Source organism: Carassius carassius, chromosome 17 (genome assembly GCF_963082965.1).
Source record: "Carassius carassius chromosome 17, fCarCar2.1, whole genome shotgun sequence".
Lineage (NCBI taxonomy): Eukaryota > Metazoa > Chordata > Actinopteri > Cypriniformes > Cyprinidae > Carassius > Carassius carassius.
In genome coordinates this window covers 31,303,042-31,322,754 of record NC_081771.1, presented here as the reverse complement: position 1 = coordinate 31,322,754, position 19,713 = coordinate 31,303,042, and the positions used below count along the sequence as shown (strand labels likewise).

Sequence of the window (19,713 nt, the reverse complement as noted above, 5' to 3'; positions counted from 1 at the left end):
AAACAAACCTTTTTTTTTGAGTGCTGATTATTATATCTGAAAATCAATTACTTTGTTCTTTATGAATTAAAAAATTGACTTGCCTAAAGTATATTTCCAATAGAATCAATATCAAATCAAATAGTATTACCCAGCCCTAGTGTGTTAATAGTTCTGCATATTGATTAGCATGGTTCAAATTTAGGTTTAAGTACTTTTAATGAAGTTTTATTTATTTTAGTTTGAGAAAGTGCAATGTAGCCAGTATTCTAAACATAAATACAACACAAAACAACAGCATTTTACATATTTGAATGTTTTACCATTATAATTTAATTCCACAAAGCTTTGTCAAAAAAGTAATGACTTATTTGTGTCTTTTGTTCAGTTCATTAAAGATAATGTGCTCTAAAACATTGCACAGGCTGATAATTCTCACTGATGAAGTACTTAACAGTCTTTGTTCAGAAGGCGTGAGACTCTTGTGATGCTGGCAGCCTGCATCTCTCTTCCGGTGTCCTACATATTTATAGAGGCTGATGTTGAGCTGTCATGTGCAGCTCTGCCCTGTTAAAACTCTGTCTGTATGTGGGTCTGTCTGTTTCTAAACCATCCCTCCATCTCTCTCTCTGTTGCCCTTTCTTCTTTATTAATGAGTCGTGACAGTGATATCACTTTAAACAGATAAAGAGGTGTCTCTCTCAATGGTGGCCAGCTCTGGTACCTCTGTGTTGCCACAGGCAGCCTATCCATCATGCCTTAATGTGAAATGTTCAAGTCTTCCCACTTTTCAGGACTCAATGACTCCCCCAAACACATGCCAGAGATAAGACGGACTACTCGAAACAGGGAATAAAGTAAAAAGTAAATGCGCTTTTTGAGAGAGGGACCCCTGCCAAGCTGCAGCTTCTAACTAGCATTTAAAAGTGTTAGATGATTCACACGTTCACATTTCCTCTGATCTCCTGCAAGAGAGGGTCTGGAATTGTGGGCTAGCTGTGAAATGATAATTTAAGTCAATGTGAAACTCTGTTTGCAACATGTTTTACTTCTGCACAAAAGTAGGATGTGATTTCATCCATCGGAAATGGATTATAATCATGAAAAGTGGGAATTACCTGCCATTTCTTTGTAATAATTTGATAAATTTACTTGCTATTATTGAGTGAAAGTTGTTCCAAAGTTAATCCCACTATAATTTTTTCAGTGTATTAAAAACAGAATATTTTTTGATTTCGTAATATGTTTAAGGATGCATTAGGTTTCGAGTAAGAGCAAGAATCACTGTCTTGTCTCTGATGGTTTGCTTTTTTCACCGTGTTTACAATAAGTTATAGTTCATGAACAGCATGTGGATGTGAAATATTTCACAATTTCAAAGACATCTGTAGAGTGCTTGAGCATGAACAGGTGTTGGTTTGGTGGATTTTTTGTACTACAAACATCTGAGCATGTTTGCTATTTTTCATTCCTAAAAATACCTGTGGGAGTGTTTATAACATTTTTCACTTGTTCCAGATTTCCAGCCTTTTTGTGATGCTAAAGTTCCCCCTGAAAATGCAGATTGCAATATGTCACACGTTTATATACAATTGGAGGAAACTTCAGAAGGGTTTTGGCAGATATTCACAGCCTCCTGCCGTTCTTCCAGACACAAAATACATCCCCACACACTGGAGAAAAATCATTCTTCATAGTGTTTTTCTTGAGATGACTATCTTTAGATGCTCTGGTGGTTTTTTCTGTGTTTGTTTTATCAAACGTACCAGCTCGAGATTTACAAGAGCAGTACTGGCGAACTGGCAGACCTGGTTGTGGAACGAATAAAATAGAATTATGACCTTCTGAAAATGTTGTAGTTCTCAGGGAATGAAAAACTAATTCACATTAGGCACCAACCATATCACACATTCATCATGCTGTGAAAATTAGGCTTTAAAGTCGCTTCCGCAGATTTCTTCAGCCCTGCAGTGTATGAAGTCACAGAAATACAAAAGAGACTTTTATGCTTTAAAAATCCTGCATTGATTCTAAATTAAATCAGCTGGAAGTTCTTGAAACTTTGCATGAAGAACTAGTGTGGAGAATTTATCCTTGAATTATGAAGACACAAGACGAGCGATTTCTGGAAACATCCTACCACAAGAAAACAGGATTATAGGATCATTTACACCCAAGACGAAATAAAACTCAACATCGTCTGGCTTTAAAAAGATTTGATGTGACTGATAGGAAAGTGAGAAGCACCATGACCAGGTACAGACTGGAAATTGAGACAACGCTTCATGTCCTGACTGAATGCTTAAAGTTTAATGAAAACCTTGAAATGAACTTCAACAGTATTAAACAGACATGTCAAAACTGTGACAGCGCACTGAACGATGAAAAAAGAGCAATAGTACGGTATGTTTCTGCCTGCCATCGTTTGACCTCTCTCTCTCTCTCTCTCTCTCTCTCTCTCAGGAGGCCATCATCACCGGCCTGCTGCCTGAAACCACATATTCAGTGACTGTGGCAGCGTACACCACTAAGGGAGATGGAGCACGCAGCAAAGCCAAAGTGGTGACCACAACAGGGGCCGGTGAGATTGTGTGTTTAAGGGTTCAGTGAAAGTTTAGGTACATTTAGAGTTAAAAAGTTAAACTGTAGTTATGATGTAAAAACTCCACAAACCTTCAGACTCGAGCCCACAATGACCTCACAGGGGGGTGAACATCTTTTGAAGATTGAAAGATTTGGGAAAAATGTGGGTGTCGACATACATTGGTATACCCTCTACAAGAACCATCTCAATCCTCCTTCTATAAATAAGTGAACTAACAAAAAACCTTTCATTTGAGTTTACATTAAATCCCCACTGTCTAGAAATATATTACAAAAACCATTTTATAACCATTGTTATAAAAAATGTAAAATAAATAATTTAATTAATTCTAAAAACATTATAGATGTAAAATTAAAGGGCTAATCAAATTTTCAAATGTTAAACCATCAAACTTTATTTTGGCAGTGTTCCTGTGAATAAATACATGCACTGCTGGTTTCAGAGCCAAGTGCAACACTCTGTTCATCATTTATATGCAGTTTCAGCATCTCAGAGTGGTTTGATAAATGAACAAAACTTCTCTGAGGTGCTGAAACAGTATATCATGAGCTGCACGCTAGGAAATGAACACAGTGCTGTGCTTCACTATGAAACTGAAACAACGCATCCATTTATTGACTAGTTGACTAGTTAAAAATCGTAAAGATTTTTTGTTTTTCATATCGCCCAGCTCGAGGTGTAGCCCTACACCACAATACCATAGTAACTGAAATCAAACTGTGTCAAGGGATAGTTTAACCAAAAATGACAATTCAGTCATCATTTACTCACCCTCAGGTTGCTCCAAACCTGTATGAATTTCTTTCTTCTGCAGAAGATATTTTAAAGAAAGTGGGTAACCAAACAGTTGCTTGTCCAGAAATTGTTTGGGTGTTTTTGGGTGAACTATCCCATTAGTTCAGGATTAGCCATGACTGCAAAATGACAAATTCTCCCATCTCTGTTACTGGTAGTTCCCGGCAAGCCCACCATGATAATTAGCACCACCATCGGGAACACAGCTCTGATCCAGTGGCAGCCCCCTAAAGAGATGGTGGGTGAACTGATGGGCTACAGACTGCGCTACAAGCGTGAAGAGGAGGAGACCTACACCTCCCGTGACTTGAGACGCACCGACGACCACTTCACCGTCACCGGCCTGCACAAGGGCGCCACCTACATCTTCAAGCTCTGCGCCAAGAACCGCGCGGGAAACGGAGAGGAGTACAGCAAAGAGATCAGCACCGTGGAAGACGTGCCCAGCAGTTACCCACAAAACCTCCGAGTGGTGGGCCTGACGACCACCACCACCAAACTGGCCTGGGACCCTCCACCTCTGCCCGAGAGGAACGGGAAGATCATACGCTACGTGGTGGTGTACCGTGACATCAACAGCCATCAGAACCAGACCAATGGTACCGATGAGACGCAGATGACCATCCAGGGTCTGCAGCCGGACACCACCTATGACATCAGAGTGAGGGCGTTCACGGGTAAAGGAGGGGGTCCCATCAGCCCCAGCATCCAGAGCAGAACTATGTCTACCTCCATGCCTGGTGAGTTTTTAAGGAGCTCTGAATGACTTCCATTTTCATTATCGGTTCTTTAATGTCTGCATTCATCCATCAGTGCTGATGAAAGCGCTGTAAAATACTCTTGCACTGCAATTCAGAAGTGATGCTGCACCATTGTTGAATCTATAACATCATAACGAAATGATGTTTAGTTAAGCTGTGGATTTGACATGAAATGTGCCATCTGAATTGAATTTGATGAGTGTGGAAATAAATAAAACGCCTCTTTTATTCTGACATCTTTACAGGTTACACGTATTGCACATAGTCTGAATTAGGCACAAATCAGTCTAATGAACAGTTTTTTATTAATGAATCAGTCAGTTGTAAAGCAGCTCCTTCAAAAGTTCTAAAAGAATCGTTAATGGAATCATTAAAGAAGCAAACTAGGAAATCAAATAAAAAATAAACTCAAAATCGTATTTGACAGAGAAAATCTTTATTGCTCAGAGGTTGCTTTTGTAAATCTCAGGAGTTTTAATGGAAGGCAAAATTATGTTTTAAAAATTGACTTTGTCTCAAATGTTGGTACCTTAATTCATTTGGAGAAATAAATTGTTGTCAAATTGGAAGAATGAAATGTGAGAGATATCTCATCTCTTCTAGACAGTTTTAATTTAGTATCATTGATATAATACAGTTTTTTTATATTTTCTTTTTATAAATTTTCTTTTTTCATTTAAACTTTATTTAAAGTTTTAGTAATTTTGTAGTGTTTGGCCAATTAGAGTTTTTTAATGCTTTTATTAAGTTTTAGTTTAGTTTTTAGTTTTATGTGTTTTCATAACTTCAGCTTAAACAGTTTTATATGTTTTTCAAGTTTATGTTTTACAAGTTTTTTATATATATTTTTTTTATTTCAGTTAATGTTTATTTCAAGAAGTGAGGATGTTTTAGTAACCTTGGCTAGAGGGTTTTAAATCTTAATTTTAAAAAATTAATTAATTGTCAAACAAATAATTGCAATTAACGATCTGTTTTGGGAATGCTACTTAGAGTATAAGCCTAATACATTATTAATATTTTACTTGGAAAAACATCTCAATTTGACCTCTGTTTAATCTCACTGCTGCTTAGAAACCAGACTTTAAGACATTAGGGATCTCATCTGTGGGGTTTTTGGTCCAGTGAGATTTCACTGTGGGAGGAGCTTCCCACTGGAGTGTGATAATAATAGAAAATAAAAAATACCTGACACTAACAGTCACAGCTGTTAGGAGAAAATCTTCAGTTATCTTGGACAAGATGTGAGTCAGTGTGTTCAGTGGTCATGAAGTTACATCCAAAATTCTGTTTCTATCAAAAATGTGTTACATTATAGATGTAAAGTGTGCATTAAAATATACTCAGTAGAGCAGATGGTTGGAGAGGAAGCAGACGTACGGTTTGTGGACTGCAGTCACTGCAAACTCCACATACAGCTTGTCTTCTGCTGGAAAGATGAAGGGCTAGTTTGCCCTTATGTTGTTCCCAAACTTCTGTCTGATTTCTGTCTTTCTTCCAAGGAACATATGGACAAACTTTGTGTTATGTTTGGAGCTCAACAGCATCTGTTCACATTTACTTATCATATATATATATATATATATATATATATATATATATATATATATATATATATATATATTATATTCTGCTTAACAATTGTTTTTTTGTTATATAGGTTTGGAATGTGGGATTATTGAATAATCCTCTGATCATAGTTTTTCGATCTAATTGCAATAATTTGAAATAGCATTGATATTTGCTATTCAAATAAGACATTAGACAATCAAGGAATGACATATGTAATGGACAAAAATGCTCTGGTTTTATTATTATTTAAAATTTACATCATGCAGAACATTCTTGGTCCTTAGAATTTCACACACAGTTGTTGATTTTATTTTGTTTTTATTTTTTTATTATTAATTTATTTATTTTTGCTTGGCTCCGGTGTGAACGTAGTGGACTAATATTACAGATGAACATAAAGAGAAATATTTAAACTTTTGGAATTTTATTTTCACAGCATTAAAGAAAAAACATATTGGTCTATTTAATCATGTTTGCAAGTAAAACAGAAATTATTCATATGCTTAATCGCAATTATCATTATTTAACCATTATGTATCAGCCCAAAATTCTATATTTGGAACAACAAGTTGATGAAATAATGAGATAATATTAATTTTGGGGTGAACTGTCCCTTTAAATATGTTTGCGAAGATGACATCTCCATTATTTCTCAGTGTTCTGACTTCTCTACTTCCCTACAGCATAAACCACATGCAGAGGACAGATAATAGGCTTTTCATGTGTTTAGAGATGAAGGTCTTGAGATGTTATCATGTACAGCATGTTAATCAGTGCAGTCTCGTTACACAGTGATGCAGTTCCTCTGTGTATCACTGAGCCGGTCTGGAAATACGTGCCGACATGCAGTAACTCTTTTATTCTCACCTCCTCTGCAGAGTTCACTAAAAACTTTGGTGTGAAAGCTGTGATGAAGACCTCTGTCCTGCTCACGTGGGAGGTGCCAGAAACATACAAGTCCCAAGTGCCTTTCAAGGTGAGATGCAGCAATTGTGAAATAGAAATGCAGTGTAAAATGAATCTCATTGTGTGACAGTGAACCTTTCCTCCCCCTACTGTCAGATCCTGTATAACCAGCAGAGTGTGGAGGTGCAGGGTGACCTGAAGAGGAAGCTGATCACACGCTTGCAGCCGGACACAGATTACTCCTTTGTGCTGATGAGCCGAGGAAACAGCGCTGGCGGACTGCAGCAGCAGGTCTCCATCCGCACCGCCCCGGACCTGTTCACCACCAAACCGGCCCTTTACAAACAAGATCCAGATGAGGGCGGCAAACTCACCATCACACTGCCCAAGGTGCACAACAGCGCCCTCGTCAGGTCAGTCTGAGAAACATAATGCCATTAAAACATAACTCCATAACCCATAATCTTCTGCAGTCATTAATGCTGTACTGATCATGAAACTGCTTTCTTCATTATACCATGAATCTGGATCTAGCAGCTCTTGGACTGGAGTGAAGCATGGCACTGTGTTTACTTACACACAAGCTGCTCATGTTCCAGTGTTTTCAGTTTGCTTCACTGCTGAACATAAATGCTGCCACATAAGCTCCTTGCAAGTGCAATGAGTTCTGCTTAAAAAAATGCAGCGCACCAGCCATCTTCCCAAATGTTTTATTTATAAATTCTCTGTTCTCTGAATCTCGCTCTTCGGTTGTCCATCAAAATCTGATGACGACATTCATGCCTTTAACTGTGAGATCTTTGTTGGCTAAACAGTCCTGTCCTGGACCCAAAAACTCGAGCATACGTATGTAACGTATGTAATGGTAGTTGTTATGGCAGTGGTGGCAGCCATGGCTTTATTTGTCCTGGCTCGCTTCTGCTTTCTTCTGGTTGTCCTCTCCATCTCCAGCATACAAACCCAATCTCTACACAGTTTTAGCCAGATGGTACCGTCAGCAGCAAATGAGGGTGCATCCATGAGGTCTTATACTTTGCCTTCTGCTGGAAGATGGTATTGGTTATAGTAATGTCATGCTCAGAGCAAAGAGTCAGTAGTGTCATGCAATTTGCATTCACCCTACCAAAGCCATGCCTGCTTAGTACTCCACTCCATATTCTGTTGTTTTCTCCGACCCTAGCATTGAAATCCCCAAGCAAGAGGATCTTGTCAATCTTAGGGATCTGGCAAAGAGCTTCATCCAGTGCCTGATAAAAGCATTCCTTGGCCTCATTGGTAAAGTCGGTTCATAGGAACTGAGAAGTGTGGCATAATGCTTTTTTGTTCTTCCCCATCACAGCTCACAGGAGCATCTCACATGTCTTTAGTTAACTGCAGCAAGCTGGATTTGGTGTAATGCGGTGCAGTCTGAGCCAACTGATCGCTGCCTGCAGGATCGGTTCTGACCAAAGACAGCGCAGAAAAGCTTTAATTAGAAACTACCAGACGTATTTCCTCATCAAAGCCCAAGCGAGATTGTTAGCGCCAGTTACATCAGACGTTATAGACATCACACATATCAAACAATGCTCTTGCTCGGGCCTGACATGAGAGCGTGGGAATTACTCAGCTGATAATTGGGTTTCAAGTGTTTGTTTCAGTCACTGAATGAGCCACAGGCTGCATGGCTGACACCGATTCATTTAAAAATGCAATCAGTGGTTTAATGTCCAACCAGAGTGTTTCATAAAAAAAAAGATTTTTTAACATTTATTTAGCAAGAATGCATTCTGTTGATAAAAAGTGACAGTAAAGACATTTATAATGTTACAGAATATTTCTGTTTCAGATAAATGCTGTTCTTTTAAACTTTCTTTTCATCAAAGAATCCAAAACAAATCTGGATTTCCACAAAAGTATGAAGCAGCACAACTGTTTTCAACAATCATAACAATCAGAAATGTTTCATGAGCAGCAAATCATCATATTAGAATGATTTCTGAGGATCATGTGACACTGAAGACTGCAGTAATGATGCTGAAAATTCAGCTTTGATCACAGAAATTACATTTTAAATATATATTCACATAGAAAACTGTTTTTTTGATTGTAATAATATTTCACAATATTACTAATTTTACTGAAATTTTGATCAAATAAATGCAGCTGAAGTCTGCTTGACTCCAAACTATTTATGCATGGTAAGGAAAAATGTATCTCATTGTTAATGACTTGTTTCTTTGTTTTCCTCTTAGGTGGTTTTATATAGTGGTGGTGCCAGTAGCTACATCCACTCTACGCCGTTGGGAAAACCCAGAGGATATGGATCTGGATGAAGTAAGTTTGTAATGATCATATAAAAATAACAGATGTTCCACACTCTGTTAACTTATTTATGTTAAGAACATACATCGCAGTATTTTGTTGTTCCACTTGTTATTTTTCGGGTCTCTCAGTACTTCTGCATCTGTGCATCAGCTGTTGAGACACACAAGCACTTTGCTTCTCTTGGCATTTTTGCGTTTTTGTTATTACTACTGAGCTTTCGGGCTCCAGCACAATTCTGCTTTTTCATGAGTTTGTTCGCTCTCAATAAACTATCGTCTGCAAAATAGGGGAAACTTCAGGTGCTGCCTACTGAAGATCAAAACGCAGTGCACAATGGTGTCACCAGCGCTTTGAAACGGCACACTTTAACGCAGCCGTTCTCCCCCGAGTTGTCCCTTATTTATTAGCGTTGCCGAGTCAAATGACAGGTGTATTATTGGATTGTGTGTTGTACTGGTGTTTATCACAGCGCTGATATTATACTCGCTGCAATCCTCGTTCTCTCTGCCGCTAGACCCCATTTGTTCAACTGCAATCCTGTGCCCTTGGATTAGATTCAGTCTCCACCAAATGTACTTTACTAAAGCTAAAGAGGCAGCGGTCTGTTGGTTAATATAGTAGTGGGGAGAAAGAAAAAGAGAGAAAGAGTGAGGGATGGAGAAACAGGGGAAGTGGTCTATAAAGAGACAGATAAAGGTACCAGAGGAAGAGTGTGTGTGTGTGATTTTGAATTAATGATGCTTGTGACTGAAGCACCTGAGGCTGATATCTGACCTCTGACCTCTGGGTCACAGTCCAGCTGTTTCATGGACTGAAAGTGCCAATCAGCACAGACCTAGAGGACTGCTGGCCAGTATATAAATTGTTCAAAAGTTTGAGGGAGGGTGGCATTATTTATTGTTTTTGAAAGAGGTTTCTTCTGCTCACCCAAGCTGCACTTGTTTGATCAAAAATACAGTTAAAACTGCAAAATTGTGTAATATTATTACAATTAAAAACAACCGTTTTCTATCAAAGCTGAATCTTCAGCATCTTTCAGTGTCTTCAGTGTCACAAGATCCTTCAGAAACTATTCTAATATGCTGATTTGCTGCTCAAGAAACATTTATGATCATTTATATAATGTTAAAAACCACTGTGCTGCTTCATAATTTTATGGAAACTGATAAATTTTTTCAGGATTCTTTTATGAGTAAAAAGGTCCAAAAACAGCATTTTTTATTAGAAATCTCAATAGAAAAAAATGTAAATGTCTTTACTGTGATGTTTGATCAAATTAAACCATTTATGTATATTTATATAAGTGCAATAATTTTGAAGAATTTAAAATAAACATATTACTTTTTAATATGCATTTAATTTAATCTAGTTAAATACTGTAAGTTAGTATTAATTTTAGTATCAATCTTTCTTCTGTTCATTTAGTCAAAAATGTTTTGAAAAACATCTCTTGATTAATCCAATTTGCCCGAAAATTTGACATCATTTAGCACCATATAAAACTTTTATAAGACATTCATGTCAGTGGCTTTATGCATGAAGGATGCTTTTTTCCCCAGTATATCACTGTTTGTCATTTTACTGATGTGCTTCATGTGATGTGTTCTCTGTGATTTATCAGCTATTGGGGAGTAATGGAGACTCAGGTGTGAGGAAGAGGAGGAGGAGACAAACTCAGGACTTCCTGTGGCCTTACATCGCTGCCAAGCTGGAGAATCTTCCAGAAACCTTTGTGTTAGGAGACGAGAAAACCTACAGCGGTTTCTATAACAAACCTCTACCTGGACAGCAGCAGTATCGCACGTTTATATTGGCAGCACTGAAGGACCGGGACTCAGTGAGTCACACACACACACACACAGGTTTCTGAGTTTTATGGGTTCATTCCATAGACAAAATGGTTTTTATACTGTACAAACTGTATTTTCTGTCCACTTACCTAACTCAATCAACCCCTCACAAAACCAAAACTTTATGCATTTTAGACTTTAGACACACAGAAGTTATTTCTGCATGATTTATATGCTGGTTTCCTTATGAGGACCTAAAGAAATGACCCCACTTGTACAAAATTTACTGGTATTACTATACTTTTGGTCCCCATAAAGTAGGTAATAACAGGTACACACACACACACACACACACAGATATACACATATGACATTTGAGACTATATATGTGTTAATATAAATATAACTAGATATATAAACCTAGAAAGAATGAAAGAAGAAATCAGAGAAGAAAAAATAAGAGAAGAGGAGAGGTTTCTTGTGAAAGGACAGTCTGCGGTGGGCTAGTAAACAGACTAGCGAGTGTGAAATTGGATGAAAGAGGTCAAATGCAAAACTGCCGCAGCACTTAAAGAAAAACAGATTAGAGGAGGAGATGAAAGAAAGAAGGAGAAAGAGACTACACATGAGGAACTGCGACAGATCAGCAGAGAGTGTGACGGCTGGAGAGATGAAGAGATGGAGAAGATGTGATGGAGAAATCAAAACACACATGAATATGCATCAGTAAACAGTGGCTGGAGTCAGTCAGAGATGCATTACTCCCGCTGTGGGATGTGCTTCCATCTGAGGTAGTGCCGATTAAACTGATCACTGTGAACGTTTCCCACAGTGCTTTTAGACGCTCTCTCTCTCCGCTCACAGTTTCACTCTCAATCCTGTTGAAGAGAGAGACAGAGGTGTTGATCATAATAACCTGACAGATCTAGATCCCTGTGACTGTGCAGTCCAAAATGTGCAGTCGTGGAATCCGGTCATTTGATTACTTCAGGTTTAATGATACATTTCTATTAAAGTATATATATATATACTGTATATATAAACAGAACTTGGGGGGATGGGATGCAATGGTCAAACACATCCATCTAGTGGGTTATAACAATGGAAAAGTAGCATACTGGAATGGACAAAGACATTCAGTGTGAAGCAGCCACAAAAAAATACTTTTTTAAATATGAAAGGAGGCAAAAGTGTTTCCATGAGGTTTAGTACTGTATCAAGGCTAAAAAATAAATCTGTTCAGTCTGAGATGATGGGACATGCATTTAAGATGATTTATAGCCTGAAAGTTGATCCATTTGGTTTTATAATGTTTCATGCACATTAGCACTCACCCGTCCCTCTGAGCAAACAACTTCATCAAGGTTACAGCGCAATGAGTGCTCATCCAGTCATCACAGCCTTTTCATTTCTTACATAATTGCATGAAAGATGAACTTGGAGTCATTGGTTTAGTGAAAAGTGCTTTTTTCCTTTGGATAAATGCTAGTGAATGAATGGAAAGCAGCCAATCAGGATGCACACAAAAGCTCATTAAGGAGTGGTTCATGGAGAATCTCACACATGTATCTGGGAGTTTCAGGAGATATCTCAACAATTTCTCGATGCTCAAATTTGTCTGTAGCTTAGAAATATAGATCTCTGTATAAACTTAATCTATAAATTGTCTAAGCTGCTCGACATAAAAAATTGTATCTCTAGATTTATACAGTGTCTACTATAGACTCATCTGCATCTGATTTTATGTATTTAAAAAGTCTCCTAAGCGATGCAAGAGCAGCTACTGAGAAAAAAAAAATTCCCTTTGGTTTTTTCTCACAGATGTGTCAAATTAGATATTGCATGTGTTTTCTAATCTGTGTTTATATTGAGATAAAACTTATCTCAGATTGAATTTAGCTAATTCGTTTACTCACCCTTATGCACTGCAAAAATCATTATCAATAATTTACATTTACCTTTTTTAATAATTTTTCTGAGGAAAAAAAAGTCAAAATTAAGTGTTAATGCTAAAAACGAGTAAAACTTTTTTCATTAAGTTGACTATTTTTTAACCCAAGCATAAAATCACTTCATTTTTGTACTTATTTATTTCTTTTTAAACTAGACTTAATACTTTAAATCATTTTCTGTCTCAAGTAAATTGATCTTGATTAGAAAAAGTTTAGATATTTATACTGGAAAGTGATAGGAAAGTGTGTTTTTCCAAACCTTTAAGGCTTTCTTTCCTCTGCAGACATGGAAGAAGGTATTTTGTGAAATGTGTTCATTTTTTGGATGAGCTGTGGGTTTAAGCGCTGAGACTCCTCTGAGACTCTGTGTTTGAGCTGCACTGCTGTAAATGAGTTCTGTGCTGCGATGGTTTCTGTGGTTCCTGGTGTCGCTTCCGGAGGGAATGCAGAAGGTGTAGCACTTATGGGATTTGGTTGATGATGCGTATCCTCCGCTTCTCAGCGGGATGGAAGAGGTTACCCCTCCCTCGGCCCTTTCTCTCCCTCTCCCTCTATCTTCCTGTTTCCATCCCTCTTTCTCCTGCGCCCCGCTGTGCTGTCTAAAAGGTGTTACTAAGACGATTAGTTGCCAGCGTTTGTGGAAGGAGCCTGACTTCTGTGCTACTTTGAAGATATGAAGTATTTCCTCATGCTCTGCTCAAACACAAATATGAAGATTTCACTTTGCATGTGATCACTGAATGTCATTAAACATCACATTGAGGCTGACAGTAACAGTGACACGCTTATTGGCTGTCTCATGAAAAACACCTACAAAATTTAACCTTATAAATAAACCTAAATACACTAGTAAACATACTTAAAAGTGATAAATGTTAAAGGAAAATGTGTTTTACACATTCAACTAAAAACAAATATTTGAGATCAAAGGGATTTGACTGGCAAAAAAAGTTTGAATCCCTGATTTAATGCATTTTATTACTACATACTTCCCTTTTCTATTTGTATTATGTCATAGTTTTGATAACTTTAATGTTGAAATGTGCAAAGTAGTCATAATAAAGAATATGTATGAATGTCTTTTGATCTTTTGAGTAATTCTTGTCCTTTCTCCATCCTCTCTTCCTTTTTGTATCATAAGATGTTCACGGTGAGCCCTTACTCTGATCCCATGATGGTGAAGCTCCACAGCGGGATGTCCCGTCATGTTGAGGACCCAGAGATGCTGTGGGTGATGGGACCAGTGCTGGCCGTCGTCCTCATCATTATCATCGTCATCACCATCCTGCTCTTCAAGAGGTGCTATTACTTTACTGAAAAATACCATCATTCATCCAGCACTGAGATTGCATGTATTGCATTCTGCTTAAGTGACCATATTTTCGTTTTCGCCGTCCGTAGCCGTTCTCATGTCAGATATAAGTAGCCATTTTCTCTCAGAGACATCGCTGACTCAATGTTAGAGCAGAAAATCAAAAAGTCAAGAAATCTTATTTCACTATGACAGTCAGCAATTTAAATCTCTTTTTTTTCCTGAACACTTTCACAGAACTTTAATGATCAAATAATGGTAATATATTTCTGAACTAGACTGCAGAAATTATATTTCATAACACACCTACTGTACCAAAAATGTGACCTCCCCAAATTATGTCCAAGTCTCAGATAAAATGTGCCCCTCTTCTCAATTATGACCAAATCCATTCTGCCTTATTGAAGAGTGCAGGAGAATCAAATGCCTAGAGTTCAAGTTAGATGTCTATTGAGTGGAAAGAAAACTCATTTTGCAAATGTCAGCTCGAATCGGAGCTCATTAGTAGCAATGGCATTTTCACATTGCTGACAAATTCGCCCTACACACAGCGTCTGTGCAGTTTTCTTCCTGTGACATTTTCTTTTTTCTCTCCTGTGCTTCTCCGTCTCTTTCTGTGGGATGCAGCAAACAGGAGAGGTGGGTATCGAGCGGCTCTCTTTGATCCGATAACAAACGCTCTGTGCTTTGTTTGTGCTTGGTGTTTAATGAGAGGCAATTGAAGAGTTTAATTGAGCTCAGATTAGTGCTGCTGCTCTCTAACACATACTAACACATGGGAAATATCAGTAACACTTTACTGTAAAGTCCTATTAGTTAACATCAGTTAATACATTACAATAACTAACAATGAGCATTTGTTAGAGTTGGTTAATAAAATGCAATTATTCTTTGTTCACGTTAGCTCAGGTCTATTAAATAATATTAACAGATACGACTATTAATTTTAATAGAGTATTAGTGAATATTGAGAGTAACATTAACTAGGATTAATAAATGCTTTGGAACGTCAGTTCATGTTAACTAATTCTAATGTTTAACCAAATGTGATGTCATTTCCTGTCTGCGCAGGAAGCGCTCCTCACCCTCGGCTAAAGATGAGCACTCAGCTGGAGTTAAAGATCAATTACTGGCCCATTCCTCTGACCCCGTGGAAATGAGGAGGCTCAACTATCAAACGCAAGGTACAACGTCATGATGGACATTTTTCATGGACTCCTATTGTTTTAACACCAAAGTACTGAGTTACTGTACAAACAGCTCATCACATTTATAGCAAACACAGTGAGACTTTCCATGTGTGGCCAGTGAAGGGCCATTCTTGAAAACTTGAGCAGCTCACATAAAATTCACTATATAAAAAAAGTGTCAGTGTTTCTAGTATTACAGAATGGCAAATTGGTGGCTGCATATTTTACAGTTTATATCTATATATTAGCCATATTAAAATGTGCTTTGTACCTTATAATATACAGCAACCAGTAGATTTTTATAATAATACGAGTGGAATAGAAATCCATGATGAATAAGAGTGGCCTGTCTCTAAATATGGCTAATACACAGGTATTATAGTTAACTTAAACTTAAACCATACACAATAAATAAACTTTAACTGAAATTCATAAATGAATAAAGAAACCTTTTATTTTAGCTAGTTGCCAAAGCAACCTTTATCACTTTATGGACTAAAATAACTAAATCAAAATAGAAATAAAATTAATTACAAAAACAATATAGATGTTTAAAAAAAATGTAACTAACAATAGCTAATAAAAATTACATAGGGTGAAGTCAGCTAAAATGGGCCATGTTTTGGTAAATGACTTATAATACCATCAAATAAGCTATGCATGAGATCTAATGATATTTTTATGAATAACCATGGGTCTCTTAAATATTTCTATATTTTTTCAAATGTCAAAAAATATAACTGTTTTCAAATTATGAGAGTTAGAGTATCAGCAGGTAACTTCTTGAGCTACGGCACAACATTCAGTTAAAATGGGCCAATATAAAAAGAGAACAACACAGGTCATTTCAGCTGAAATAATTTAATTTTTAACAGTAAATTGACACTATTGTCTTTATTGTGCCATAGCAAAACAAGTTTACTATTTAATATCAACTCCAAGCTTTTGAATTGTAGAGAGTATAATGTTACAAAAGCTTTTGGTCACACTTTATTTTAAGGTCCAATTCTCACCATTAACTAACCATTAACTATGAATTTTGCCTCAATTAACAACTAATTTGCTGCTTATTAATAGTTTATAAGGTAGTTGTAAGTTTTAGGGTATTTGGTAGGATTATGGATGTCATGCATTATACATAGATTTTAAGCACTAATAAACAGCCAATATGTTAATAACAGACATGCTAATAAGCAACTAGTTATTAGTGAGAATTGGACACTATACTAAAGTGTTACCAAGCTTTTAATTTCATATAAATGCTGATCTTTGGATCTTTCTATTCAGCAAAGAATCGTGAAAAAATGTACTCAACCGAATAAAAAAGTTTCTTGAACAGGAAATCAGAAAATTAGAAATGTAGCTTTGATCAAAGGAATAAATAACATTTTAAAATATATTTTATATTTATTCAAATAGAAAATAGTTATTAAATTTACGTTTTTTTATATTAAAAAAACATTTAATCTCACTGTTCAAAAACAACAAGTTAACTAAAACTTTAACAAAAAAAACAATAATAATAAAATTTTAAAAATCTGATTAAACTAGTATCTTAATGGTAGTAAAATAGTAGTAAATAGTAAAACACTGGATGTTCTACAAGGTTCTTATTAGCCTAGTTTCTAACATACTCCATTATGCGTAAGGACAGCACCCACAAAGATTGGGTATTGAACTATTTTATTCATACATTTCTATACTGACTGGACTATCACAGGTATTTCATTTCACCTATGCATCATCTTTGAATATGCATTCTGAGATCCTTGAAGGATGCATGCAGTACTGCCTCAGAACGAGGTCTGAAGAGTCATGATCCTGCACAACTTTTGTAACAGTGCTTCTTTGATACCTTAAAATGCTCACTAGGTTTTGGAACAGAGTTTCTTTAGAAAACAAATCAGTTTGGGGTTGTTTGGATGTAGACCTCAGAAAGAGAGACAGAACTGTTCACTGGATTTATGGACGTCAGGTTCAGCTGGAGCTTCGGTGTGGAGACAAAACATTATTCACAGAGCCGCACTGTCAGGTGAAGGACACACTGAGGAGCAGAACCTGCCAGATAATCTCAAACCACACACACACACATAGCAGCATCACATCCTATTGCTTCATTTGATTTAGACTGTGCTTTGAACATGATGGATAGAATTAAACAGGTTGATTCACTGGAGAGAATCCTTCTCTTTCTTGCTCCTTTCAATCCATATTTTGCACTTCTCCCTCTGTCTCTTTCTATTTTTCTCTCTTTCTATCTCTCTCTCTCTCAGGGGAAATTTCTGAATGCTCAGACATTTTGCTGACTTCAATAAGAATCTGCTTTTGCTTCAGTTGCAAAGTGACTCATGTTCTTATGTCAGATTGTTGGGCTGCAAGTGCATGCTCGACTAATGCGCAATCTTTCTCATGGCGAATCTGGGAGAAATATTCATGTCAACTTCCCTGCCATGGGAACTGATTATCCATGCTTTTGAAACATCAAATGAAGAACCATACTACCATGTTGTTTTGTTTACTTCAGAACTTGTGTTTCAAAAAGCTTCAGGACACTGAAAATGTAAAAATGTCTTACCTCACAGATAAAGGCTGTTTGTGTTTTAGATAAATGTTTGATGTTTTAGGCACTGTGTTTATGTCACAGCGCCTACTGTGCAGAGTGAGAAACTTGGAGACGAGGGAGAATTCCAGTAGAACAGTCTTTAATAATCCAAACGTAGGGCAAGCAGAAACACACGTAACATTGAAGACTTGACAAGGAAACATGGGGCAGACCATGCTATAAATACTAAACTTAACAAGGGATAATTAGACGAGACACACCTGAATCAACTGAACAATCAAAACAAGGGAGAAACTAGGTCACGGAGCACATGGGGAGAAAAACACACTATCAAGACTAGCGACATCTGTGGCATTGTGCTGTGTGATAAAACTGCAGATTTTAGAGTGGCTTTTATTGTGGCCAGCCTAAGGCACACCTGTGCAATAATCATGCTGTCTAATCAGCATCTTAATATGCCACACCTGAGAGGTGGATGGATTATCTCGGCAAAGGAGAATTGCTCGATAACACAGATTTAGACAGATTTGTAAAACAATATTTGAGAGAAATAGGCATTTTGTTTAAATAGAAAAGGTCTTAGATCTTTGAGATCAGCTCATGAAAAATGGGGCAAAAACAAGTGTTGCATTTATAATTTTGTTCTGTGTATATTAGAGCGCCTCGTTGATACTTTGGTCCATGTCATAACAGTGAACTTTTGATACACAAGGTGCGATTTAAACATCCTGTTGTGTTTTGACATGCTGAAAGCCAGTTCTTGATTTCTGAACCAAGAGCTTTAATGTGAACTAAAGGACGAAAAAGTGCCTTTCAGTTGTAAGATTGCAGTGCTTCGATTCATTCTTTGGAAGGCTGATGTAGAAATTGACCTTATTTACACTACAGTTCAATAGTTTAGGATAGGTAAAAGTGACAGTAAAGGCATTTATAATGTTACAAGATTTGATTCTAATAAATACTGTTCTTTCAAACGTTCTATTTATTAAAGAATCCTGAAAATAAAGCATCAACATTGATGATAATCAGATTTTTTTTTTTTTTTTTTTTGAGCAGCAAATCAGTGTATTATAACCATTTCTGAAGGATCATGTGACACTGAAGACTGGATTAATGATGCTCAAAATTCAGGTTTCATCACAGGAACAAAGAACTTTTTGAAATATATTCAAATTCAAAACAATTATTTGGAATTGTAAAAATATTTAGCAATATTACTGTTTTACTGAGCTTTTGATCAAATAAATGCAGCCTAGGTCATTAATTTCTTTCAAAAAAGTAAAAAAAAAAAAAAATATATATATATATATATATATATATATATATATAAACTCTTTTTTTGAACTGTTGTGTATTTACTTAATAAATAACTCTGAACATATTATGCATTAAATGTTATTTAAACAGCAAGTGCTACTAAAACTGGCTACTGCCAATACATCCACAGACATGTAAGAAATACTGTTGCTGCACATAAAACACATTTAAAATAACCCCTATATATAATATATGACAAATTACCTGGTGCAGATCTACACAGGTGGAGCTGGAGAAGGTGGAGGGTTTTAAAGCACATCGCAACTGCTACAGCAAGCACCAGCACAGTATTTGAATGTGAAAGAAACCAATCATCTGATTATATCAGATTTAGTTGAATGTGCCATCTTGAGTTTCATGACAGAACCTTGTATTTGCTCTGAATATTTTGTTTCACTCAGAAATATTTCATATTAAATAAGTTAAATATGTAGGGAAAGCGTTTTCATGTTGTCTTCTGCTCCTCATGGCTGTTTCTTTTGCTCTTTCTGCACATACTCTGTCTCTTTTCCTCTTTCTCTCTCTTCTGTAAGTGACATTTATCACAGTCCCTCCTCATCTTTTCTCTGCAGGTTCCAGTGCCTTCAGCTGCCCCAGCACTTCAAGTTAGTTTCTCTCTTGCGTTCCTGTGTGAACTTTCACTACCTTCATCTCTATGCTCCTC

The 19,713-nt window shown here is 36.8% G+C and overlaps 1 protein-coding gene across 5 annotated transcripts in view; it reads left to right on the top strand.

Moving 5' to 3' along the window:
* Positions 1-19,713, top strand: part of LOC132090940 (receptor-type tyrosine-protein phosphatase F-like) — a 219,516-nt gene that overhangs the window by 173,386 nt on the left and 26,417 nt on the right. For all 5 annotated transcript variants that reach the window (XM_059497709.1, XM_059497708.1, XM_059497707.1 and 2 more), the window contains 8 exons: positions 2,443-2,560; positions 3,538-4,119; positions 6,591-6,688; positions 6,775-7,031; positions 8,853-8,934; positions 10,547-10,762; positions 13,809-13,966; positions 15,051-15,163. In XM_059497709.1, the coding sequence (XP_059353692.1) occupies positions 2,443-2,560; positions 3,538-4,119; positions 6,591-6,688; positions 6,775-7,031; positions 8,853-8,934; positions 10,547-10,762; positions 13,809-13,966; positions 15,051-15,163 (1,624 nt within the window). The remainder of the gene's footprint in view (positions 1-2,442; positions 2,561-3,537; positions 4,120-6,590; positions 6,689-6,774; positions 7,032-8,852; positions 8,935-10,546; positions 10,763-13,808; positions 13,967-15,050; positions 15,164-19,713) is intronic.